Consider the following 27280-nt stretch of genomic DNA (forward strand, 5'->3'; position numbering starts at 1 on the left):
ACCTTATTAACATTGATATATAGAAAGTGTCCCCCAAAATGGTATACACACTTTAACAGCTGATAGCTCAATTTTGAAAATGAAACGTATTTTAATAAACACTCCCTTTATAATTATTCACATTGTGTGTATACATTTTTGGGGACACACTGTTGCTTTTTAGCCCCACTTACAGAATTATATCCCCTAGATTAGCACCAGATGGCATGTATAGAGGTGTTCACGCCAGCCTTGTAGGTATCAGTAACCTGTCAGAACCAATGGGACATCCATTGACAGGAGTGTGGTTAAATAAACCATCATCTATGCTTACAAGGGAATACTTACAAGTACTCAAAGTCTGAAGTTTCATAAGAACCGATTTAGAAATACACTGTTAGGTGAGAAGTTGCAAAGCATTTTAAAAAGTATATTTTTATTGACGGAATCGAACCCAGGACCTTTCAGTCCACAGGCCGTTGCTCTATCCACTGAGCCAAACCAGCCAGGGCGCAAAGCATTATTATAATATATTCCCATTTTAGTAGAATACTAGTTGAATGCACATGGAAGAGTATTGGAAGCAGAGATACCAAGTTGTCTAGAGTGGCAGCCTCTGTGGAGAAGGACAGGGAGGCTGGAGGGGAATATTTCAATTTCTACTTTATGTACCCTTCCATCGTTTGGATGAGGATTTGACGTGGCATTACATTACAGAGCTGCCTGAGTCTTAGGGAACCTTCATCAAGCCCCTTCTCTTGACACTTGAAGATTCAGGGGATGGCGCCTGAGGGCCCAGGCCAGGGCTGGACCTTCACATCACCCAGGCCAGAGCCCCAGGGCCCCTGTCCAGGTACAGTTCCCCTGCTCACCTCTCACCCGGCCATTTTTCTCTTCCCTTTGTCTCCTCCTCCCCAGCCCCACCTCTGGCATTCCCTTTGCAAGATTACATCTTGCACTGGTATATAATTTAGTTGATGTTATCTGGGAAGCTGTTTATGGTCAAGACAGTAACAGTCCACATGGGAACTGATAACCCCCATTTCACCCGGGAGGTTGTGTCAGAACTTGCTCTGGTGGGTGGTAACATGCTTTTTCAGTGATTTCTTGGGCCTAGTTTCTGAGATGGAGCCAGTGTCTGAACTCCTGCCTAGGGCCTTTATTTTGTGTTGTTAATCCTCACCCGAGGATATTTTTTCCATTGACTTTTAGAGAGAGTTGAAGGGAGGGGGAGAGATAGAAATATCCATGTGAGAGAGACACATCTATTGGTTGCCCGGGGGGATCGAGCCTGCAACTAAGGTACGTGCCCTTGACTCTAATCGAACCTGGGGCCCTTCAGTCCATAGACCAACGCTCCAACCACTGAGCAAACCCAGCTAGGGTGCCTAGGGCCTTTGGAATAGGCCTCAGCATAGGCAAATGTCAGCCATCAGGACTTTTGAAGATAAGACTTTCTGGATAAACCAGGGTTTCTGGATGGAAGCGAAGGAAAGGCCCCCAACATTTTATTTTATTTTTTTATTGTTATTTAAATGAGATTAATTTTGTGTGACTTTATTGTTTTGGTTTTGTTTTAATCCTCTCCCAAGGATATTTTTCCATTGATTTTCAGAGAGTGGAAGAGAGAGGGAAAGACAGAGAGAAGTATCGATGTGAGAGAAATACATCGATTGGTTGCCTCCTGCACATTCCCGACCAGGGCCTTGGCCAGGGAGCCTGCAACCGAGGTACATGCCCTTGACTGGAATCTAACCCGGGACCCTTTGGGTTGACACTATCCACTGAGCCAAACCACCTAGGACTTTATTTTACTTTTTAAAGGGGCATTTTATATATTTTTATTGATTTCAGAGAGGAAGGGAGAAGGAGAGAGAGAAACATCAATGATGAGAGAGAATCATTGATCGGCTGCCTCCTGCAGGACCCCTACTGGGGATCAAGCCTGAAACCTGGGCATGTGCCCTTGACCAGAATTGAACCCGGGACCCTTCAGTTTGCAGGCCAACGCTCTATCCACTGAGCCAAACCAACTAGGGCCCAACACTTTATTTTAAACATCCTGCATAAAACACTTCTAGAATGTATTAGTTTTTCTTTTCTCTTTTCTTAGCGGCACACGCTGAACATAGCGGAGCTGTTCCGCATGAGGACTGTTACTAGTAGACTTGCAGTGAGATGGAACAGAACTGTCCTGAGGGCCCAGTTCTGCTTCCAATAGTTTTGTATCTGGGCCACCTGTCAGGCTACCCCCTCTCCCTTCCCGCCGTGGTCAGAGTGCCTGATACAGCACCCCAGACCCCTTTTCTAACTTGTGGCTGTCATCGTTCTTTGGGCTCAGCTGCCAGACACACTCTATAGTTTGTTGGGAGGGTTTACATCAAGAATGAACATGATGTGCCCTAACTAGTTTGGCTCAGTGGATTGAGCGTCAGCCTGCGGACTGAAAGGTCCCAGGTTCGATTCTGGTCAAGGGCATGTACCTTGGTTGCGGGCACATCCCCAGTGGGAGGTATGCAGGAGGCAGCTGATCGATGTTTCTCTCCCATCGATGTTTCTGACTCTCTATCCCTCTCACTTCCTCTCTGTAAAAAATCAATAAAATATATATTTTAAAAAAAGAATGAACATGATGTAATTGTCTCTCTTGTGAATCATTGGTGCCTGCTTAGTGCCCTAGGGCCTCTCTGAGTTGCCTTCCTTGAATTCTGTGTGAGGCCAGGCATCAGGCAGACCATGGCTCCCTTTCTGGACCGCTGCCTGATGCTAAGCATGTGGTTTAAGCCTTGAAGCTTATTTGCTCCCCTGTAAAATGAAATAAATTACTTGCAGGTTGTTATGATTCAACAGCACAGTGCCTAGTGAATGCTCAATAGGTATTAGTATGATTGGATGAGTGACAATGCTTTATTGGTATTGGCAGGGTACTAGGCTTTGAGGTGCAGAAGAGGAGAAGCTGAGACTCCCATTTTAGAGGGGTGTGCCATGTCCTCGATTATCCTGTTTCTGGGTGACTAAGCACTGTGTGTGTGTGTGTGTGTGTGTGTGTGTGTGTGTGTGTTATTATCCTCACCCGAGGTCATGCTTAGAGAGAGAGAGAGACCCATCAGTGTTGCCTCCCAACTGGGGAGCAAAACCTGCAATCCAGGCATGTACCCTGACTGAGAATCAAACCAGCAACCTTTTGGTGCACTGGATGATGCTCAACCAACTGAGCCACTCTGGCCAGGCAGCACTTGATTTTTTTAGATGCAGTTTGGGGCAATAGAAACCAGGTGTAGGGAGCTAGATAAAGGGACTTGGAAACTTGGGAGGGTCTGGCCAAGCTGGAGAACAAGAGTGTAGAGGGCTGAGGAGACACAAGCTTCCTCTTCGTCCTCTTCACTCTTGTGCCCCAGAAGCCTCTGTCTCCACCAATGCAAGGCAGACCAATCCCTCCTGACCAGACTCAAGCCCACCTCATCTCCATTTTGGCTTTTCCAGACTCATGTCCTATTCCCTCTTCTTTATGTCACATTCCTACTGGGCTTTGTGGGTGCCTGCAGTCTACTTCCTCGGGGATTGTTGTCTGGGGGAGATGCAGACCAGGAGGCTGAGGCAGTGATTCAGTTGGAGAGGTGTGCTGAGAGGGAGCTAGAATTAGAGGTTGACAATGCCATCCTCCATTTGGCCACAAGATGGTGCACCAGGACCACTCCGCTGCCAGAGAGCTGGGTTAGCGGTTGTGGCTGGAACAACCAAGCTGTGAGTCAGCCAAGCTAAGTCTCCTCTGCTTTTCTGCACAGCACCTGCCTATCGTCGCTGTCCCCCAGGTCTCTTCCCTGAACCCTACTTCCTTCACCCAAGTTCCAGTTGACCTTCTGAGATTAAGTAGGGCTCGTGGCATGGTGTCTTTCTGTCTGTCCATCCCTTCTTATCCTCATCTCCCTGTGCCCCAGCTTCCTGGGTTGGGAAGGGGAAGGCCAGGGGACAGTTCCCTAATGCACTCTGCCTTGGTGTCCAGTGCAGCTGCTCCAGCCTTGACCTCAAGCTGTCCTCACTTCCCTCACCTGGGTCATGCTGGCAGCTCTCAAAGTCAGAGCAGCAGCTACAGCAGTGTGCTTGCCAGCCATGAGCCAGGGGTGTGGGGGGCACCAAGTAGGAGCTTGAGGCTGTCAGGAGGTCAGAGCTATTCTTTCTAGGCTCCCAGAGGCACCACTCCACTCTGGTCCTCCCACTGTGGTCCCTCCAGGAGAGGGAAAATCCATCCTCAAGACAGACTCCCCCCATCCTCCTTCAGCTTTCTAGGGGACATGTGGAGTGTATGTGGCAGGTATATGCATGTAAGGTGACTTGGAAAGAGGTCCAAACCAGGTACCCCAAACTCTCTATAGGTCCTCTAGGTACACACATCATGCTGCAATGGGGTTGTTATCAGGTGAATGACAATTCTGCACCCCAAGTTTGTGGGGAGGCTTTCCATTGGCCTCCCTGGCTCCTGCCTCATTCAGCACCTACTGCTTGGATGAGTTTTTCTTTAACATATTTTATTGATTTTTTTTTTACATTTTTTATTTCTTTATTGATTAAGGTGTCACATATTTGTCCTTATCCCCCATTCCCATCCCCCACCCCACCCTCCTTGGATGATTTTTTAAGAAAAAAAAATTGATTCTTTACTGGAATATTGGCTTTTCTCCTCTGTTAGAGTATGAAAATCAAGGGCCTGAAGGGCCACTTAGTAGGCCAGGCTGCTATTGCATAGCCTGATGCCCACTCTGCCTGTCTGCACCTAGCACCCTGCAGCTCACCCTGCAGCATGAGGGGCTGGGCTGTGTGCACACAGGTGGTCCCGAGGAGTGGCAGGCAGGATGTGGCAGGGGAAGGGGGTGTATGGAGGAACAGCTCTGACTTGGTGTTGGGCACTGCTTTTCTGGTCCTTGGCATTTGCCCAGACCTTGGCCACTCAGGCAATGGTTTCCAAGCCTTGACCTCAGCTGAGACTTCGTGTTTGGTTGGCGGATGGGGCTTTCCCCTCTGAGGAGTCATCTGTGGTATCCTCGCTGCTGCAGCTTGCTCTTTTCTGCGGGCCCCTGCTCTGGTGGCTGCTCAGAGGATCCCCAGCCCCGGGCCTCTCCTGCACCTGCTGGCAGTCCTGCCAGGGCTGCCCCTTAGGTACCCAGGCCTCTGGGCTCATCTTGAGCTCCTGAGTTACCCTCGGGGGCTGGGGTTGCAGAGAGTCAGTGTGATCCGGGCCTGACAGGTAAAGATCAGAGCTGGCCAGGCCCCTGGAGGTAACCATACTCAACCCTCTTATTTTACCTGGGAAACTGGGTCCAGGTGAGGCCCATGGGCTTGCCTATGATCTCCTGATCTCCTGACACCCGTCTTGGCTCCTCCTGTGCAATCCCTACATTCTCGGATGTAATCCTTCATTTGTTCACTGAAGGATTAAGCCTCTGTGTGCTCGGCCCCCAACTCAGGAGTGGGTGGTTAGGTCAGAGAGGCCCTGCTTCTGGGGCCCTTGCAGTTACCCCAGGCTTTGCCACATGGTGTCTAGCTTGGAGATTAAAGGGTTGGGAGTCGAGGAATATGGGTGACCTGGCACACAGGGCCCTAAGTCCAGAAAATGGGTTGTGGCTTCCCCATTTTCCCCGACCCTCAAACCTTTAAGCCCCGGGGGAAATGAGGGTCCTGGAGGATATCTTTCAGGCCTGGCCCAGGCTCCATGTCATTGCCATTCCTCCATTGCTTACAGCATTCAGACCTAGCTGCTTCTAGGCGGCAGCCTGAGCAGGCGACCACCCCTCTCCCAGGGGCTGGCCTAGGTCCGCAGTGCTGACCACGCTTAATGTGGCATATTACTGCTTCCCCTGCACAGCCCTGCCTGCCTCTCCTCAGGACCACCTGTGTGCACACGGGGATGGCAGAACATGTGCAGTGAGGGGGTCTGGGGTCCTATACAGGACCAGCTTGGATGCCTACTGTTCCTGCCACTTCCTGCCTGGCTCAAGCCTCTTGGCTCTGCTGGGCACAGGTATGGAATGGATCAACTCTGCTCCTGGCCTGGGCTGCACAGACCAGTTTCTGTGAGCTGCAGGGGATGAGGCTTCGTGCTGAGAGCAGCATGGCTCGCAGCCCCAGATGAGGCTCGATCCCTGTAAGCCCATCCATGAGGCCTAAGTCTAAGCAAAATGAATATTTCCATAGCTTTGGCTCTAGGCACCGGGGAGCTGGCAGGATGCTCCAGCCAGGATCCAGCCTGACCTGGCTTAATCTCACTGTGAGCAGCCTCTGGGAGCCATAAAACTGCCCTGCCCCCATCCAAGGGAGCTGCAGCTTTCTTTAGTGTCTTTCCTTAGCGTAGAACAGAAGCCCAGCATCCAGACTGGCAGGGCTGCTCAGGCGCTGAGGGCCAGCAGACCCAGGAGCCACACATGGCATGGGCCAGCTTTTGAGTAAGCTCACTGCCACCGCTGGCCTTCCCTGGGCGGCCTGGCACCTGGCCTCTCCAGACCACTTTACCTCTCTCACTCCCACTCAGGCCAACGTCCATCCTTGGGAAAACGAAAAGAAGCTCTTCCTTGCAGCCCCAGACTCACTGCAGCCTCCAGGTTCTATAACTGCAGTGGCAGACATGGAGAGGAAAGAGCTCATTCAAGGTTAAAGTACGTGGCAGCTGCAGAGGTGTGGCCCCTGCCTTCCAGGGCGAGGCTGGGTCTCCTAATTCCCAGGCGGGGCTGCGGCAGAGCAGCATGCAGGGAAGCTGCCCTTCCAGCCCTGTGTCCTGAGACACGTCCTGTGGAGCCAGGGTGGGTGGGGTGTCCTGGTGAGGGGCTATTCGGCGGATCTCCGGATCTCCGCTCAGTCAGAGAACTTCTTGGAACTTGCCCTGGGTGCAGCTGTAACCAGTTCTGCCCCTCCCTTTGGCACATGGGAGGGACTGTTCCCTGCCTGGCACCCTCCTGACTGTTGGATAGGTTGACTTCCTCATGGGATATGAGAGATGCTTTCATTCTTCCAGGCACAGGGACGAGGTGTTCTTGAGAGCATGAGGGTAATTAAATGTGGCTCTGCCATCACTTGCCACCTGTCTCAGAGCGGGGAGAAGGGTGGTGAACCTGGGTCAGACATCCTGCTGCCTCCTGGACATGGGGCGTGACACTCCCATTCGATCCCTGTGTCTGATATGCTGGTGGGTGGTGCCACTGGCCCCACGTATCAGCTGGGCCACCTCTGCAGATCAGTCCCATCCCCTTCTGCAGATGCTTCACCTCACTGAAAGGCCTCCAGCATGAAATAAAATGCTGGTTCAGGGACCGAGGAAGGAGAACTCCCTGGCCTCTCCCTGCAGGAGCTCTGCCCTGCACCAGCTGAAACCCAGTAGCTTGCATGCGGCTGTGCCAGCAGTAGACTCCAGGTTCTTCCCAAGACGGCTGGCCCGCCAGCCCGGGGGCTTCCCATGGAGCAAAGGTTGCCCTGTACCTCCTGCTTGCTCCTGTGGCCCCCAGGGCAGCAGCTCCAGGGGTAGCAGGTGGTGCAGAGTTAGGTCCTAGCTGCTGACCAAGTCCCTGGGGCTGCCCATAGCTCTTTGTGATCTTGCTGGTAGGTGAGGTGAGACGTGGGCTTGGGGACAGGAGTCCCAAATTTTGAGCCAGCTCTGTTGCTCCTTTGCCAGGAGAGAGCAGAGTGGGGCCTATGTGTTTGCATGCCCAGGGTGCACGAGGTCCCCGCAGCCTTCATGACAGGGAGGAGAACATACTTGAGCCCGTGGGGGAGAAAGGGACAGACCATGGGAAGGAAGGGCAGGGGCATTCTGTGGAGCCCTGAGTAGGACAGCCTGAGCAACAGCCTGCAGTCAAGCACCCAGCACCTGCCAGCGGCTGAGGGTATTAGCTGGGAAGCTCTGGGTGGGATCCTTTCTGCCAGGAGAGAGGGACTGTGGGGGGCTGGGCTCAGTCCTCTCTGTCTAACACTGCCTCTGTTCAGGGTCTGTGGTGGGTGCCCTGGGAGGCGGGCACTATAGGGACTTGCTCTAAAGGTGACCAGCTTGTAGCCTGGGTTCAGAGAGATTCCACAGGCTGCTCAGGGCCAAGCTGTGGGATAGGATTCAAACCCAGGAGACTGGCTCCAAAGCCCAGGTTCTCTCCTCTGCCCCACTCAGCCACCTAAGAAGTAATAACCTGAGACCAGTGATCCAACAAAATGGCGCTGCAGAGGAAGCCTGGGGCTGTAGCGACCAGCAGGGATGATGGGTGGGCCTTGCACTGGCCGGGGCAAGAGGCCCTGGACATCTTAGTTGGAGACAGGGGCAGTGCCAAAGCTCTGGATGGGCAATGGCTGGAGGCACCCGAGAGAGGGTAAGAGGAACTGCATTTGACAGGAAGAGTTGGAACTCGGTTAGTTGGTATTGCATGAGGTTTGCAGGGAGTCTGTGATGTGCTCTGGCAGAGGCCTGGAGGCGAAGAGGATGCTTAGTCTGTGCTGCAGGCCCCAGGTAAAGCCAGGGTTAATGGTTTCCATGCTGTGGCTCCCACACTGGGAGCTCCAGATGTAGTGCTCTGACCCTGCAAGCCAGGCCGCCAGTGTACACATCTGCTTTGGAGCTGATATGAAGAAGAGGTCTCACCCACCCCAGAGCCTGGGGAGGAGACTCAGGCACAGCACATTCACTGAGGGGGGGGGGGGGGCGCTCTCTGGCTCCGTCGGGCCACCAGCCTGGCCATCTGGTCACATCTGTGCATCTGTTTGAGTTTCCCTGCTTTGAGCCCCAAAGTTGCAGCATCAGAGAGCCTCTGGGGCAGAGTGAGTGTTGGAGCCAGAGCCCAGGTCCAGTCCCTTCAAAGCAGACCCCTCACCTGGGCCAGGGGAGAGGCATAACCAGCTACAGTGCCCTGCGCCCTCACAGGGAGTGGCAGGATGGGCACACTAGGTTCCAGGGAGCATGTCTGCACATCTGGTTTCACTCAGCGGGCCGCAATTCCTGAAAACCCCTGAGCTCCCCAGGAGAGTGTTGCTGAGTGACCTCTGGAAAAGCAGAAGTGAAGTCTTGGGAACACGCTGTCCTCTCACACTCTGCCGTAGCCAGCTGGCCAGCAGGGTCCCTCCGTGGGCCATGAGGCATGGGTGAGTCTAGAGCAGGGGGCTGCCCCGCCTAGGATACTGTGCCAGGTGTTGCCTCTATGCCTGCTGGGCCCCTGGACTGCGTGGGGCCAAGACCCTCCCTTCCTGTCTTCCTAGGGCCCTTAGGAAGGGGCTGCAGAGGTGTGGGGGCTAGCGAGGAGCTGGCAGGATCTCCTGCCCTTGGGAGCTCTGGAGGGGCTGAAAGATCACTTTCAGGGCTGGCAGGATCTGGGAAAGCTTTCAAAAAGTGGATGGAGAGCAGGGCTGCCCAGCTGCCACCTCTCAAGGCCTGGCTAGGGCTGGCTGCCAAGCCCACACTTTGTCCTGCAGAGAGTGCAGATCAGGCTAGGGGTCCCCATGTCCCCTCTTAATCAGGGGCTGGAGTGGTAATCAGAGGTGCCAGCTGGGGTCAGGGCTTTACCACTGAGGGGTCCTGGACCAGAAGACCTGGGTTGAGGAGGAGACAGGAGGTGGAAGGACAGATGGAAGCTGCGGGGCCAGCTTGAATCTGGTGTGGTCCTCACTAGGAGCCCTGGGAGGAAGAGCCACGCCAGGTGGTGTTGGGCTACAGCCTGCCCAGGCACCTTCAGAGAGCTCAGCTGGGTCCTGCTGGAGCCTCAGCCATGGTCTCTGACACAGGCAACCGCAGGGTGGACAGCGGTGCCTGTGGAAGAGGGAGGGCAGGGGCTCTCACTGTCCAGGCTGGGGGTGTGTCCTCCAACTCAGCTCTGGCTGGGCCTGAGGAAGCAGCCCTGTTTCCTGCACTTCAAGGGCTTCTTTCTAGGGCATCCTGTGCACTTCCCTGGAGCCCTTGCTGGGGGCAGAGGTCACAGGCAGGCCACCCTAGGTAGAGAATAGCACTGGTAGGGCCCAGGAGTCCAGGGCTGAGACTGAAGCAGTGCTAAGACAGGGCGTGGGGCCTCAGGCTGTGGGCAGGAGGCAGGGCTCTAGCTCTGGGGCCACAGGGGCTGCTGGGTAAAGGTGACAGTAACACGTGTGAGAACTTCACTCTTATAATGGTGAAGAGAATGGACTTGGGAGCAGGAGCCAAGATGTGGGCAGGAGCCCAGCAAAAGGGCCCTGTGGTGGTGGTGAGGTTGCCTGGGTTGCGCCAGGAAATGGAGTTGGGGGAACGTCACCAGAACGTTAGGACAGGCAACACTGGGCAGTGGAAGAGGTACGGGAAGGTCCTGGGTAGGTGAGGAGTGCTGAGGAGCAGGCCCACGGCCCTCAGGCGAGGCGGCAGCACTGGGAAGCTGTGTTGGTTGGCTTCCTTGTGGAGGGATGTAGGTCAGAATGCAGAGTGAACTTCCTGATAGCAGCAGCATCTTCTTGGACATGAGGAATCGTCCTCTGAGGAAGCCTTTTACCGTGAGATTCCAAGCTGACCAGACATTCTTGGTGCTGGGCCACGGATGGGAGGATTTGGGGTAGACAGCTGGGCATGTGGGTAGACCAGTGCGGTACCCCGAGTCTATGCTAACCAGACCACTGCTCAGCTTCAGCCCAGGCATGTCTGGGGCTCTCTGGGGCCATCATTGGGGCTGTCAGGCTGCTGAGCTCAAGGCGCAGAGCAGAACTAGCCCCTGCCTTCCCAGAGCCCCTGGCGTCCTTGGCTGCCCTCGGGGGCTGGGCCAGGGCTGGGTGGCCAGGTCTCCCACGAAGCTCTCAACAAGTTCCAGGCCTCTCCTCCTGTGCTCAGATCCCACCCCCCAGTCACACCCCCTCCTCCTCACGTCCCTCAGAGGGAGCAGGAAGCTGAGGGTGGGGGGTGGGGTGGGGAGGTTTCTAACGGGCCTTGTCCAGCCCTGAGGCCTGTGTAAAGGGCTTGAGGCTGCCAGCCACGGCCCAGCCGCCAGCTTCTCGAATAGGGTCAGAGCTGGTTCAGAAGCCCTGTGTGGGCCGAGCTGAGGGATCCAAGTCGCCTTCCTGGCTGGCAGGCTGTCCCCTCTCCTTGGGTCACAGGGAGACACGAAGCTTGGCCAGGGAAAGTGGTCTGGAACGGCCCTTTGACAGTGTCCCTGGGGACTTTTAAAAATGAGTTTCCTGGTAAGGAAGACTCGCAGGCCTTGGGCAGGATTCTCGGTAGAGTCTCCCGGGTTTGCTCTGATCTGACAAACGCCAGCAGAAACCACCCGGCTGTCTGCCTTCCAGCAGTGCTGGGAGCCGTGGCTTCCCCAGATGCAGCGTCAGCAAAATGCTGCAGCCAAGGCACAGGGGGTTTGCTCTAAGGCCCGTGCTAAGCCCAGGGGCGGGGAGGTGTGCAAAGGAGAGCCCACCCCCCGGTTTTACTCCTCCAGGTTAAATGCACACGTCCCTAGCTTCTCGAGGAATGGCTGATACCACAGGTGATGCCAGAGAGGCTCTCCAATGAGTCATGACAGGCCCAGGCCTCTGTCAGGTGGACGTGAGTGTCCAGGCTGCCTCTGAGGTCATGGGGTGCCATCCAGAGTCGCAGGTGGAAGCTCTGGCCTCTCTGCCACCTGCCAGCTTTTGTGGGACTAAAGTCTGTCTGGGCAGGTAGGTGTATATTTGGAAGGCCCATCCTGAGCCAAGGGCTATGGGAGAATGTGGTCAAGGATGCAAAGGGAGGAGAGGAGACCAGAGTTGGGATGGACAGAATCCATGAGGTCTGATCCACATCTCAGCCCCTCTGTGTTTGGCTGTTGGACTCTGGTCAGTTTTCATATTCCCTCTGATTTCTGTTTTCTGAGTCTGTGAAATGGGCATGCCTGGGAGGTCCAGCACACACGTTGCTCCTGGCAGGGGCTAGGTACTCACCAGGGCCTCGTCTGTTTCCAATTAAAGTGGGTGTTGCTGCCCCCTTATGTTGGGGGTGCTGACTCCCACCTGGCCAGGGCCAGGTGTTGGATGGAGTCAGGGCGGGTTGGAAAGGGGAGAGGGTAATTGGCGGTGGGGGAGTTGTTGAGTAAGCGAAGGGGAGAGAAGTGGACAGGTTTGGGCCAGGCTAGGCTTCCAGCTACTCTCTGCTCCACAGCCTCCCCTAGTGGGATTTGAGCATCTGCTGTGCCCAGGCCAGAACACCCACCCACTTCTCTTTCAAGTATCACAATACTTATTATAGATGAAAGTATATAAAATCAGGGCATGAACATGACTTGATAAGTTCATTAGACTTAATTTCAATCCATATATATATATATATATAAATATATATATATATATATATAAAAGCCAAGTGACCGGAACAACATAACAACCGGAATGGCCAGTTGCTATGATGCACACTGCAGTAGCCAACCGGCCTGATGGGGGCCCCAATCACCCCCCCAAACTCCCACGGCCCCTCCCCCTGGCCAGCCCCACCCCCAATTGCCCCCCCCTCCCAACCCAGGGCAGGGCCGGTCGGCCAAACTCCTGCATCCCGCCCCCCCCTGCTGGCCGGATCCTGCCTGTGTATGAATTCATGCACCGGGCCTCTAGTACAGTGATGGCGAACCTATGACACGCGTGTCAGCACTGACACGCGTAGCCATTTCTGGTGACACGCGGCCGCTGAGGCGGCCACATGCCGAGGATGAAACATTTGCTGCTCCTGAGGATGAAACATTTGTGAAATAATGTTTTTTCCTCAAAGTGACACACTACCCGAGTTATGCTCAGTTTTTTGGCGAAGTTTGACACACCAAGCTCAAAAGGTTGCCCATCACTGCTCTAGTACTAGAATAAGAGGGACCAATTCATATTCTCACCATTCGTTTCACACCTACAAAAACCACTTCAAGGACACTAACAATCTCTCGAAACTGATCAGTTTTGTGCAAGTAAACCATGTTTCTTTTAAAAGAACTTGTGCCCTTGCCCAGCGTCAAGGATATTAACATCTAGCACATAAAGCCCATTACAGGTAGAAATACAGGTGATATACTATTACATCAACAACCATCAGTTACAGTTAAGGATTTTTCTGTAACAGCCAAATGAATAATCAAATAATGTAACAACTGAATTATTACTGAGTAATAATACTGGGTCTCACCTGTCCTCCCACCTGTGCCTTATTCTAGGCATAAGTGGGCCATGGCCTGACGGTGGTGAGGATGGGGAGAAGTAGAGCCCCGGGCAGGGGCTCATGGCAGACGGCCTGGGGTGAGAACATACGAGTGTGCACAATCCTTTGGGCAAAAAGGCAGCAGGATCCATGTGGCAGAGCAGGAGACTGTCGGCTTTTCCCTGCTGTACCTTGCCTTTGGTTTTGTTCTCCTGTGGCTTGGCCATGGGAGAAAAGTAGGTGTGAATGGTAGAGTGATGGTGAAGGCAGCAGATGGTGAAGGCCTCCTGCAGCCTCCTGAGTTTAAAGGTCACTCTGTGTGTGCCCAGGAGCCGCAGAGGACTCGAGTGCTGCCTGCTCCCGGGTGCCATGCAGAGATGCAGGTGGGAGGGGTGTACTCCTCCCACCGCCTCCCACATGCTCTCCCATCTCTCCTTTAGCACATCTGGGAGCACTGATGGGGTACAGGAGGAGGGGCATCACAGGGGTCCCTGAAGCCTGTCGGTGGTCCCTTAAGCCCTACTCTTCTTCAAGCAACCAGGATAGCATGGCCTCCTAGGCTCTCAGACACACAGGGGGGACTGGTGGAAATGTTCGCCTTTCCTGCTGTCCTCTGGGTAACCGCCCCAGTGGAGGAAAGCATGCAGTCCCTGCAGCAGAGGCAGCCCCGGCTGCTGGACCTTCATACACACATACATGCACACATGGACCCGTCTCAGCCACTGTCCTTGGTATGCCATCACTGCCACAGTGTTCCCATTTCAAATTTCAGGAGTGACTCTTATGCTGTCTTCACCAACCCTCTGCCCAGTCTTACATTCATTCAATAGTTCTTTACTGAGCATCAAAATGCACCAGAACTACCCTGTTTTAGACTCTAGGATGCCACAGTGAAAGGCCCAGCTGTCATGGAGCTTATATGTCCTGTGTGCAAGGGGGTATGTGTTACAAAGAAAAGTGGCACAAGTGAAGGGTGACAGGGCTGCAGCAGAGGCCTCTGAAGAGGGGGTGTCTGAGGAGCGAGTCTCACTTTCCAGGCAAGGGACAGGGAAGGGCCCCGAGATAAGGATGCATGGACGAGTGGTGTGCGCTGTTTGGTGTTTTGAGAAGATCACTGGCTGTGTGTGGAGAATAGACTGGGCAGTGGGAAACAGGGGCAAAAGCAGGAGACTATGGGGTTGTTGCCATGATCCCCTGGGTCTCACTTGTCCTTCCTCAGTCCTTCCCTCCCTTTTCTCACCACTATCCCTAAGAGCTCAGGAGAGCCTGTAAGATTGGCTTGCCTGCCCCAGCCACTCCAGCGTCCTCTCCACCTAACACATTTGCTCTCTGGGCCACTTGTCACTTACACCAGCGGTCGCCAACCTTTCAGACCTCACGGACCACCAGTGGTCTGCGGACCACCGGTTGGCGATCGCTGACTTACACCATCCTCCTGGCTGTTGACCTTGGTATTTTCCTGTCCCTGCCCTCTGCTGTGGCCAGCCTAGCATGCCCTCTCACCTTCTCAGTCCTATCTTGGTGCCTTCTCCACATTGCCCCCCTCCCCCACTACAGCATGTCCTTTATTTCATCTGTATTATTTCTGCCTGGGGGTATGCTGGATTGCTCTACTAGCCCGGAGGCCGTGGAAGGCAGGGCCTGTGTCTTATTCTGCTCCTGGTCAGGGTCATCCCAGAGCCCGCCACGCAGAAGGGCCTCAAAGGCTTGTGAATAGCACCTTAGGTTGGAGTTTCCGGCCTTGTCATTTGGAGGAACAATGGTTCTACTTGTGCTTAGACTGTACTGTGCTTGGACAGTATACTGGCTCATGGCCCAAGGGTCTGGGGCATCTCCAGGGCCTTGGCTGACTGCTTTGGAGTAGGCCCTGAGCCAACAGGGAGGTGGCGGTGGAGGTGGAGACAGGAAGTTAGGGTAGCAGCAGGACTCAACTCCAGGGGAGAGGCTAGGGCCGGGAATCGGGGTTGGGATGAGGAGACTCAGCATGGCCAGCCCTCACACCCCACCCTTGGGTTTCAGACCTGAAGCTGCACCTGCAGAGCACCGACTACGGCAACTTCCTGGCCAACGAGGCATCACCACTGACCGTGTCAGTCATTGATGACCGGCTCAAGGAGAAGATGGTGGTGGAGTTCCGCCACATGAGGAACCACGCCTATGAGCCACTCGCCAGCTTCCTGGATTTCATTACGTGAGTGTGCCCTGCAGTGCCTCACCTTCTCCCCAGCTGGGCAGGACGGCTGCATCTGATGGACCTGGCCCAGCATGGCTTAGGTCAGCTGCCTGTAGAGTCCTCCTGGGCTATATGGCTGGGCTGGTCATACAACAACACTGGACCTCCAGGCCACTACCCATAGAGTAGGGTCACCAGCCACTTCACTTCCGGCTAGGATACTGGTGGGCAGGCACGTATCCCATGTTGTAGTGCTAGATGAAGCCCTTTTCCCTGCACCCCTGGTGTGACAGAGATTGGGGTGGGGAACCCTTTCCTCACTCACAGCACCCACAATGAACACTCTCTGGGCCCCTGACCCCCATGTCAGGGTCAGGGATCAGGGGTCAGGGATGGGCAGAGCTCTGAAGAGCCAGGTTCATGGGATGGACCATTCAGGCTTTCTGACCATGGCCCAGGGTTTCAGGGAGAAGGGATGGTGGGGTTGGGAGTGGAGGCTGAACACCTGGTTGCCTTTCCCAGTTCTGGCCAGGCCCCCATGCTTACGACCCTTGTCTGCCCAGTTTCCCCATTGTCTAACCCTTGGGTGTAGCCCTGCCTCTACTAAGCTCCTGGCAATGCTGAGAGAGGAAAGGCCTTGTGACCTGCAGGCTAGGGGAGGGAGGGCACTTGGACAAGGCAACCTGTGCTCACTGGGTGTGCTTCTGGAAACAGGGAGGTAGAGGGGCCCCTGTGCAGTGACAGCCCAGGAACCATGAGACAGGGCCTGGTGGACAAACAGGTGGCCTCTGTCCACGTGGCTGCCTCACACGTGGTGAGCAGAGGCATGGTCAGTGGCTGGTTTATAGGAGGGTGCCCTGAGTTGGTGGAGTGTGTGTGAGTTGTGGGGAAGGAAGGTTTCCAGGCACTCTCCTGGGTACCACCTTGCTTTGACCATTTCCTGATCGCGGTGTCCTCACCCTCTTCCTTGAGACCTGACATACCTGCCCTGCTGTCCTTGCAGGGACAGGGCTAGATTCCTTTTGCCTGGCCTAATTCCCCCCACTCCCCACCCCCAGGAGCAGCCACTTACGATCCACTAGGTCAAGTGGTGTCAGCAGCTATAAGAGCACCAACCTCAGGTGGGGGCCACAGGCTGGGACACCCAAAGGGCTCAGGAAACCTGCCCAGGCTGGGAAACAGGCTCTCTCCACAGAGGAATGAAAGATCAAGTTGTTGTTATTTAGGCATTCATTGGTTACTTCTCGTATGTGCTCTGCCTGGAGATTGAGCCCACAACCTTGGTGTATTGGGATGACGCTCTAACTAACTGAGCTACCCGGCCAGGGCCTTTAGAGTGTACTCTTTCTACTTAAAAAAAAAAAAAAAGTAAAGGTTTGTGCCCAGCTGGTGCCCAGGGGCCCTCTGCTGTCCTGACTTGGCCCATAATCACGGCCATAGCCCCGGTCAAGGTACAACTGGGAATAAAAAGGTACAACTGACATGGTCCTCCTGGGGCAGGAGTTCAGAGGTGAGGTGTGTCTTGTGCTGTAGCACTGGGGAATCATGCCACAGAACCCCATCTGTCAATCAACCCCTAGCCTGGGCCTATGTATCCCTTGCCTCAAGGCCAGAGCTGAGGACATACAAGGAAACTGTGTGTTTATTGCCAGAGCCTGGCCTTCATCTTGTTTGCACAAGGTTCCTCCAGTTTCCTGATGAATGTTCTGGTCTTTCTTGCTGGGCTGGCCAGAGGAGGCCTGACCCAACCCCATGCCAGTGGTCGGAGGGCAGATGTCCTGCATCCCGCTTGGCCACCTGCCTATGTAGCTCACCCCCAGCCTGTCTTGGTGCCCTTAGAGGCTTGGTCTCTGCCTGCCAGGCCATGAAACTGGAGAGAGCTCTGAGCGTGACTGAGGCCACACAGCCGCCAGCTCTTTGCTGGAGGTTGGCTGTAAGCACCAAGTATGCTTAGAGCAGCCAAGCGCTCTTCTGTGGCAGGCTGTCACTTCCCGCCCCTTCCATTCACGGGTGATTGTGGCTTACGGTCTTCCCATCCCCTTACTCTTTCCCTCACTCGGGAAGAGTTCAGCAGCCACGTGTCAGCCTGTCTGAACCTGTGACTGCTCAGAACATGACCTTGTCATCTCTCTGCTCCTCTGCTCTCCGCTTCAGCCGCCCCCACTGATGGCTGCCCAAGGCCATGTCACCCCCCTGGAACTGCTCCACCCTTGAAACCGCTGAGTCAGGCACCCCCTCTCTACCCACAGCCTTCAGGCCCTCCAGCCCACTCTTAGTCCCTTGTGGGACGCGGGTTCCGGACTCAGCAGGACACGAGGCCCTGCTTCCTCCCCTGCTGCCCCTCTTTCTTCATTTTCCTCCCTCCCCAGCTGAGGTTCCCTGGTCCATCATTCGAGCACTCTTCTGCCAACATCCGCAGCTCTCTTGGCTGCCCATCTCATGGTCCCACCCGGCTGGCAGCCCCCCAGCCCTGGAGGAATCCCAGCAGCCTCCAGCCCGGAGGCACCCTCCCCCACCTCCGCTGCTGGGAGCAAAGTTGGGGAAGCCGGCAGCAGCATTGGGCGGGTGAACCCAGCTGCCAGACATGCACACCGACCAGCTCAGTTGGCCTTGACTTGTCCCTGCCCAGCCAGCCGCTTGCTCTCCCTACTCAGCCCCTGCAGCATCCCCCTCAAGGGTGGGAAGACCACCTCCCTATCTTAAACACCATCCCTCTCCTGGTCCCCCAACCTTCTCTCTCACCTACCTCCTGCTCCACAGAGATAATAGAGGCCAGTCTGCCTCCCATCGCTGCATCTGTACCTCCAACCCCAATCCAGTGGCTGAGGTGCTCTCCTCTTTTTTTGGGTCCTACTGCCAATGTCCTCTGTTCTCTCACCCTACTCCCTGGACCCCAAGTGGTCAATCATCTGCACTTCTGTCTGTGCAGCCACTTTCCCTTGTGGATTCTTCCTATTAGCATCTAAAAACCCCGTCTCTTAGGGCCTAAACTTATATTTTATTTATTTATTTTTAAATTTTTATTTATTGATTTGAGAGAGAGAGAGAGAGATTTTTGAGAGAGAGAGAGAGAGAAAGAGAGAGAGAGAGAGAACGAACCATCTATTTTTGTTCCACTTATGCATTCATTGGTTGATACTTGTAGGTGCCTTGTTTGGGTATCAAACCTGCAACCTTGGCCTATTGAGATGATGCCCTAACCAACAGAGCTACCCGCCAGGGCTGGCTTAAACTTTTACATTCAATGTCTATTCTCTCACCTTCCCCCACCCTTCGAGCCTCCAGTCCGCTTCCAGCAGACCCATCACTCCACCACAAGGCCCTGGCTAAAGTCACCACTGCCTTTCATGTGGCCAAGGTCTCCAGGCCTAATTAGGAGCCTCACTCAGAGGTCACCTTATCTCCATCCCTCAGAATCTCTTCGTTGCCTTCGGAGCTGCCTCAGGGTGACAGGAATAGGCTCTCCAGGAGGCAGTGAGTTCCTTGTCACTGCAGATGTGCAAGTAGAAGCTTCCCCTGCCCTCCCCTGGTGAGAGACAGTGTCCCACCCAGCCTTCAGCCACCACAGATGACCAGTACCAGCTCTGGGCCAGGCCCAGTGCCAGGAGTCAGGGGGGTGCATGGATGCAGTGGGGTGGGTGCCAGTGGTGGTGTAGATAGCTCCTGGAGAGGCCTGTGAGCAGCTGCCACAAATAGAACTAGGGGTCACAGGAGGCTTCTCCGCATTGAGAGGACTCCAGGATCAGATGGGGTTAGAGGCTCTATCCCAAGTCTCACAGCAAGTTAATGGCTCGGCCTGGAAGCAGCCCTTGGTACTAGTACATGTTACTGCAGGAGACTGAACTGAATCATCTCAAGACCATATGGCTGATGACAGCCTGCTCCAGAGGAACCTCTCACTTAGGGTCTGTCTGCCCCACACCAGGCCACTGCCTCCGCTCTGGCCACCCGCTCTCCCGAGTGGCCTCGCTAACCCCACCTGATCCTGGAGTCTCCTTTCTCTCATGGTGTTTCTCAGATTTAACTCCTACCTCCCTGGCTGCTCTTCTCCACTCCACCTCCTCTACTCTGGCTCAGCCCGGGAATGAGGAGTGGTGTTGTTGAAAGGGGTTGAGGCAGGTCCCCATTGGCATGGCAACCATCTGTCTGTTGGACCAGGAGCCTCAGTGTTACCAGCCTGGAGTGGACAGCTGGAAGGAAGCTTTGTCCCAGGACAATGGCCTCAAGTGCCCAGTGGGCCTGTTAGCACACTGGCCATTCTCCCTAGGACACGTTGGTGCAACCGTGTGCCCTGCTGCTTCAGGTTTCCAGATAGGCTTCCTCCCTGTCCTGGCCGTCCAGCCTTTGCTGTCCACAACCAGTGTTTCTGGGTTGATGGCACAATCTCCACGGGTTATGGATCTAGACCTGCTGGGGTTTCTGGGTCCTGGGTTAGACCTCGTTCCTGCCTTGAGGGAAAGGCAGTACCCACACTGTTCCCTGAGCCCAGGGAAGAGCACACAGGAGCCCTTCAAGGCCCAGAAGGCTCAGGTCAAGTGGGAGGACCCAACTGTGCCTCTGGGGTCGGGGCACGATTTCAACGAGAAGGTCAGGGCCTCTCTAGTTCTGCTATAGGCCACACTGCAGTCATTCTGATTGCAGGAGGGAAACTGAGGCTTGGCAGTTGGTATGATGAGAGATTTGGATGGATAGACCGGCAGGGGTACCTAGTCATCATGGCCTTCTCACCAGGGCCAGGCTGGCCCACAGGGCTGGGTGGTAAGAACAGGAAGTAAGCCATGGTGCTCCAGCAGGTGGCGCCAAAGGGCACAGCAGAGGGACAGGGCTTCCCTGGGGACTCTTGAGGACTTCTTGGAGGAAGTGTCTTCCTATACTCCAACCCGAGCTTTCTGTGGGCCTGAGCTGAATCTACGAATCTGCGGGACACACGGCGAGGGAGGGCCTTTGGGCAGAGGATTACAGACTGCCCCTCTCCCATCCCACCAGGGCCTCTTTGGCCTGGCGGGCAGCCGTCTGTCCATTCCCCAGCTGTCTTCCTCTGGAGGGAGACGCTGACCAGCTGGAACCTCATTCTCTCTATTGAGGCCAAATGAAGGGAGGACTGGTGGAGCGGCTTTCTGGGGGCTGGGAGTCAACTGCTGAAGCCAGGCAAGGAGGGGGAGGGTTTCCCTGGCTGCTCAAGTTCTTGGGAGAGAAACGGACAGCTGAGCCAGTGTCATCTCCTTTCTCCCAGGAAAGAAGATTCTGGCTGTCATTGGGCAGGGGAGAAGATCGGGGACTGCCGCTATACTAACCTTGTGGTTGACCCAAGGGGAGGAAGGGTGAACCTGGCACAGGATCATCATGCTGCCTCGCCTGGGTTGGAAGAGGGCCTTGGAAGGGGCTGGGGTGTGATCGCAAGTGACCCTCACTTGGCTCAGCGTTTTCCTTGGTGCCCAGCTAGATCTTCTAGCAGGAGAGGCTGGGGCAGCCAGGGGATACTGCCTCCGGCCCCCACATCTGCTGTCAAGGCTGAAAAGTGAGTCATAACTGGCCTGTTCCCCATCACTGGAGGGATAGCAGCAAAGCCAAATGGCAGAGTCTTCCCACAGGGTTCTCCTCTTGGGGGAGGGGCCTAGACCCAGAGGCACCTCCCTTGGGCCCTGACCCCAGCCCCACTCCCAACATAAACTAATGCCCTCAAATGGGGCACAAGGAGTGGGGAGGTTTAGAAAATAAAGGCTGACTTTTGTGGATCCCTCTGAGAAGATAAGGCTTGATGGGGAATGGAGAACCCTAGGGCAGTGGTCGGCAAACTCATTAGTCAACGCAGCCAAATATCAACAGTACAACGATTGAAATTTCTTTTGAGAGCCGAAAACCGACTTCTGCGCGTGGGCCACGAAGTTTCAATTGCACTGTATGTGCGCGCCCGCACGTGGTATTTTGTGGAAGAGCCACACTCAAGGGGCCAAAGAGCCGCAGGTGGCTCGCGAGCTGCAGTTTGCCAAACACTGCCCTAGGTCATGGGAACCCTGGACATGGGTGGTGGTGTGTGGACATTGGCCAGGGGGACAGAGAGCTCCTCTGCCTTATGCAATGATGGGGCCTGGTGCCTGTACTCTCTCTGCCTTATTTCCTCTGACAGCTGATGATGCAGGTGGTTGTGGGATCATTTGGATAGTACTCGTTTTCCCCTCCCTGCCCAGAGTGTTGTGGGAGCGTAAAGAGCAACATTGGGTTCGGGGAACATGATGGCTAGAATGGGGCTGGATGAGGTGCAGGAGGGAGTGTCACGGGAGGCGGTGTGTGTAGCATGGTTCTGGGGTACATGAGATTCTGGAAGCATGAGGGGAGGCTGTTCAGAGAAACTGAGGCTTGGTAGTTGGTATGATGAGAGGGATGTGCTGTTCAGGGTAGAGAAGATGCAGGCTGGGGCCAGAGACCAAGGCACAAAGCTCTCTCTGAGGTGCTTCCACTTTGCCAGCTGTCAGGCCAGGGTCAGAGGCTGGCATTGGGGCCTCTGGCTTGTAGCTGCAAATGGGCCTTGCCTGAAGCCCTCAGTTTGGGAAGGGGGCCTGTCTCTTCTCAGCACACATCCTGCAGCTGACCCAGCCAGACGGGGCGGAGAGAGGGCAGTTGCCTGGCCTCAAGCCCAGGAGAGCAGAGGTTGTAGCAGGGCGCTGGGCCGGGTGGGAGCTGGGGGAGCAGCAAGCAGGCGGAGAGTGGGGGTCAGGCCAGGACAGGAGCTGTGGCTTCTTCCTTCTGCCGCCTTCCTGGAGGGCCCTGTGGGAGTTCCCCCAGCGGCCAGCCCTCTGAGCTGAAGCCTGGGCCATCAGCCTCCTTCCCTTGGTATTGGGGCGTGCTTCCTTGGAGAGCATCGGCACTGGTGCGCAGTTACTACCTCAGGACAGGGGCCTGGCTGTGGCCCACACACAAGCTCAGGGCAGCAGCCTCCACCCCAACCTCGCCCTCCAATGGGAGCCCCACTTCGGCCTTGGAGGGTGTCTGCCCTCCAGGCCTCAGCCAGCTCCCTTGTGCCTTGAATTCCTCGCTGGTGCCAGGCTGGAGGAATGTTGTGGCTACTGCAGTCTGACTGTGGCCGCCCCCCGCCCCCCTTTTCACCCCATCCCCACATAGGTGACTGTGCAGAACTAGCCCCAGTCCTTTTGAGGTGTTGTCTTCACTGTTGGAGGCAGAGCCTGCCCCTTGCCTTGGCATGGTGACCTGGGCAGCCCCACCCTCTCCAGCTCCACAGCCCCCTCTGGTGCCCACATATCCAGAGCGTCAGCGGGAGGGGCGGGGGGAGAGGCCTCTGCCTGGGACTGACCTGAGCCCAGCCTCCTGTCCAGGTCTCTGGGTCTTCTCCAGGCATCCTGGACAGACGCCTGCCCTGGCCTCAGGCCCTAAAGGAGGAGGCGGTGCTCTGTCTTTGGAGTGGGCTGCGCAGGGCAGCTGTCTGCCTGCTCATCGCTGCTTGACCTGGGTCCTTACTTCAGAGGGGCCTTCCCACCGGCTCCTCTCCAGCCTCCCCTCCAGCCTTCCCTAGAGAAGCTCTCCCCACCCCACTCCTCACTTTCCTCCCCCACTGTCTTCCCCTCTCGCTCTGTTCCCACCCAGCAGCCAAAGGGACCCTAACTGGACTGGATACCCCTGCTTATATCCTGCTCGTGGAGCCCTCGAGCTCAAAATGAAAGCGGGACCCCTCAGCCCAGTCTGCAGGACCAGCCTCCAGGCCCCGGCCTGCTGGCAGCACTGCCCTGGTTCCCTTCCCCCTGCCAACCCTGGCTGTGCTCGGTTCCTCGAATGCATCCGTCACTCAGTGAATGCCTCCAGGTTTTCGCACACATTGTTCCCGCTTCCCAGAACACTCATCTCCCAGTTCTTTCATCCCCGAGGCTGGCCAGTGGCCTCACCTCCATGTGCCCACAGTTCCCCTGTCCTGCCAGAACACTGTTCACACCTGTTTCCCAATCACTCGTGGGGCATGGATTCCATCCTCCCTCCACCAAGGGAGGGGCCATGCCTGTCCTGTGTGCCTAGTACTGGAGTAGGGGGCACGCTTGGTCAGGGAAAGGAGGCAGCATTCATTGTCCAGGGCCTGGGCACCTGTGTCAGGACTTCCAGGCCCCCTGACAGGCTGCCTGCTCTTGTGTCTCCTGTAGTTACAGCTACATGATTGACAACGTGATCCTGCTCATCACGGGCACGCTGCACCAGCGCTCTATCGCCGAGCTGGTGCCCAAATGCCACCCACTGGGCAGCTTTGAGCAGATGGAGGCCGTGAACATTGCACAGACACCTGCCGAGCTCTACAATGCCATCCTGGTGGACACGCCCCTGGGTGAGCCACTGTGGTGGAGGGAAGGGGGGCATCAGTGCCAGTGCCTCAATGTGCGGTTTGCGGACCCCTGGGGGTGACCCTGACTCAGAATTGAGGCCTGCCCACTGGCTCACCTTTATGTTCCCACTTGGCTTCCCCTCCCATTCCTTCCTCACCCGGCCTTCTTTGCTATTGCTTTTGCTTGGTCAGGCAGGCTACACCCAGGGCCCGACTCAGACCCCTAACTTCGTGGAATGGGATGATTTCTCAGAATGCAGAGGAGGCTGAGCTCAGGGAGAGGGTTGAGAGGCCTGGGTCCCTCAGAGTACTGTCAGACGGGCCTCAAGCAGGGCGGGGGTGGCCAGCTGCCCATGAGCAGGGAAGGGAAGCCAATAGCTTCACTCGCCTCTACTGAGCAGGTCCCAGGGGCCAGGACAGGCAGTGTCCAGCAGGATACAAGGTTCATGTTCGAGGCCACGAAAGGGGAACTGAGAGCTTCCTGCAGGGCCCCGCCTAGGCAGTGCTGGCTCCTGCCTGCCGGGTCGGCTGGGTAGAAGGCACTAAGGCTGTCCCCAGCTAGTGTCCTCAGAGCCAGAGTCCTAGTCCTCTGGCACCACCTCCAGGAAGCTCCCAGGGTTGAACCACTGGGACAGACTGGGCTATAATTGTGGTACCAGCACCCCGGAGGGGCTGCTCAAAGAGGCCTGAGCCCTACCTGCTGGCCTCATCTGTCGTAGAATCTCCCACTCCCAGTAGTTTGGAGCTGTTTGTGGCCTTTTCAGTTTCTTCGTCTTCAAAGAAGAGGCAGACCAGTGAGCCCACAGGTTCCCCTTTGGGTGGGGTGGCTTCATCCTGCGCTGCCACTACTTCCAGCCCGACAGTGGCCCCTTGGTCTGGCCTGTGCCCGCCCAGATGCTGAACTCGTTCCTTGTCCTAAGGAGAAGGAGGCTGGTTTTCCAAATGTGGGGGATGCGAAGAAGTGGGCGTCAGGCCCCAAATCCACAGTTGGCTTCCCCCACCCCGCTCTCCCCCCGGCCCAGAAGAGAGGATGTTGTGGCCTCTTATGCAAGGCTGTCTTTGGCATGGCGGAGCTTGGGTCTGCCCCAGCAGCGATTAGGTCATGTTATGGCTGGCGGCCTGCTTTATAAATCAGTTTTAGGAGCAAGAAGGCTCAGGTCAGTGTACATAGTCCAGAGGATTGCTTCTGCCACTTCCAAGGCAATAACCAGGGTGGGGGCCCCCAATACCCAGCCAGATGGACCTTGTGGCAGGGGCCCTAGGGTCCTTACCTAAGCGCACACACCCAGCCCTCACACCCATCTTTTCTCCCCAGCGGCTTTTTTCCAGGACTGCATCTCAGAGCAGGACCTCGATGAGATGAACATCGAGATCATCCGCAACACGCTCTACAAGGTAGTGCCCCCGCCTCCTCTCCCCACTCGCATGAACAGTGGGGGGTTGGCTTGCAGGCCGACAGGCTGTGGGCGTGGTGGCCTGTGATTTATGTGGGGTGCTGGGGCAGGGCGCAGCTGCACCAGGCTCTCACCCTGGGGGCTTATCCGCTCACTTTCTGGCTCCCGTGATGGGCACAAGGCTGCATGGAACAGGTTCTCCATCCCCAGATGCCCACGGCAGCCTAGATAAGATCAGCAGGCGTGGCGGGTGCTCCGCGGCTTGGCTTGTCAGAGCTGGCTCCTGGGTGACTGCTCTCCCCGATCCCACAGGGTCACGGGCTACCACCCAGGCCTTAGCTCTCAGCTCTCCCACCTGGACTGTTGCCAGCAAGTACAGGCACGTGAGCAGAGCAACAGTGTGCTCAGTTACGGTGAGAGAGGGACCCAGCCAGGTCCCCCTGTCATGTTCCCAGGCCAGAGCCAGTGCCAAGTCCCATCATCCTCATCCCCCACCTACCTTCTGCTTCCCACCAGGCTGTGCCATGGGCTGGTGACCCCTGGAGGAAGAGTGGGCTTGGGATTCCTAGGTCAGCATTGTTTTGGCTTAAAGAGGTGAAGGGAAGAGCTGGCCAGGGACCAGTGAGGGACATTTGGGATAGACTGGGCTATAATTGTGGTACCAGGACCCCTGAGGGGCTGCAGCCAGGAACATGGGTCAGCAGTGGGTAAGGCCTTGAGCGGGGCTGAGGTTAGCACTGGCCAGGGGCCCTGCTGACCTAACCCTGAGAACATCTGTCAATTGGCTCTTTATAGCGAGGGTCCTCTCCTGCCCTGGTTGGAGTTAGGTGGCTGACTCCTGGCTGCATCCTGAGCCCAGGCCCTCCAGTCGCCCTGCAGGGGTCGGGCCAGAGTGAGGGAGAGTCTGGTGGTGGTGAAGGACCCACCTGGGGTGCAGTGGTGTGGCAGGGGAACAGCACATGCAGAGCAAGCGCGGAGCAGGGGCCAGTGGCAGGCGGTTTGTAGAAGTGCAGGTTCCAGATGAACAGCAGCAGATAGGTCTGGAAAAAGAAGCAGGCACAGGACCAACTCACCCAGGGCCGTGAATGTCTGGTCAGAAGTTTGAACTTTATCCTGTGTGCAGGGCCAGCAATGAAGGTTCCCCACAGATCAGAGTATCATCAGAAAGCCCCTCTGGTTGCAATGTGGAGGACAGGGTAGAGGGGACAATACCAGAGGGAGGGAGACTCAACTTCTTTCATCCTCAGGACTGTCTTATCAGTGTTTTCATTTGTAAGATGAGGAAACTGAGGGCTCAGAGGTAGAATGGGTTGCCTGAAGCCACTTACTAGACACTGAGAGCATTGGGGATCACACCTGGCTCAGCCTGATTGCAAAGTAAGCTCTCATCCACCCGCTCGTAGGGAGGCAGGCTAGCAATTAGTAGAGAGAGAGAGTGTGTACTCCTGCGCGCCCAGCTGGCCTGTTGCCGGGATCCCTGCCCTGACACAGGGTGAGGGGTGCGGCTGTCCCCCCAGCCTTACCCACACCCTCACCGGGCCTGACTGGTTCTACCTGGAGTCACTGGTGAGGGCTGCCTGGGCACCAGCTTGTAAACATTGATCCAATGCTGCAGGCACCGTGCCAGGACCGCCCGCCCAGCAGGCAGTGTCCCAGCCCAGTGGCCACAGATGGGAGATTAGGCGGACCCTCAGCCGCCTACCGGGTGGGAACTGTAGTTAGCTGGCACAGCCATGAGCTAGCAGACTCCTCCAGGGCACAGGGTGGGGGTGGGAATATGACCTTGGTACCTGGGCCTTTGGGGTCCTGCCAGTTTCTTCAGCTGCCTGGCCTCCAGAAGAGAGTCTGGGTCTGTCCACCAGCCTCCTTCACCTTGGGGTCAGCCTGTCTGCATTAGCATCCCCCACGGGAAAGAACTGCAGACCCCACTGGGTAGAGCAGGCCTGGGGATTTGGGTGCAGCCAGTGTGGCTGGCCACAGGGAAGGAAGGAGCTGGGGACAGCGCTAGGACTGAAAGGTACCCCATGCCATGGTAGGGTGGGCAGCTGTTTCTGTCACTCTCTCATTCCTGGGGATCCGCTGTGCTATAACCCCTTCCCCCTTCCAGTTTCTCACTCCCTGCCCTGGACTTTTGTTTTCTGTGACCCAGGGGTCACCTCAGGCCTTTCTCTGAGCCCAGCTTGCCCAGTGCTGCTGGCCAGGTTGGGCTGGGCTAACTGACTCCCAGGCCTCATCTCACCTCCTCCTGGGGCAACACAGCTGGTGGCCCAGCTGGTGGTGGGTGCAAAGGTCTCTGCACC

At 56.0% G+C, this 27280-nt stretch overlaps 1 protein-coding gene across 1 annotated transcript in view; it reads left to right on the plus strand.

Moving 5' to 3' along the window:
• The window catches only part of ATP6V0D1 (ATPase H+ transporting V0 subunit d1), a 39504-nt gene that overhangs the window by 9753 nt on the left and 2471 nt on the right, over positions 1 to 27280 (plus strand). The window contains exons 2-4 of the mRNA XM_008139905.3: positions 15113 to 15284; positions 23411 to 23589; positions 24902 to 24981. Coding sequence (XP_008138127.1) covers positions 15113 to 15284; positions 23411 to 23589; positions 24902 to 24981 — 431 coding nt within the window. The remainder of the gene's footprint in view (positions 1 to 15112; positions 15285 to 23410; positions 23590 to 24901; positions 24982 to 27280) is intronic.

This window comes from Eptesicus fuscus, chromosome 21 (assembly GCF_027574615.1).
Source record: "Eptesicus fuscus isolate TK198812 chromosome 21, DD_ASM_mEF_20220401, whole genome shotgun sequence".
Lineage (NCBI taxonomy): Eukaryota > Metazoa > Chordata > Mammalia > Chiroptera > Vespertilionidae > Eptesicus > Eptesicus fuscus.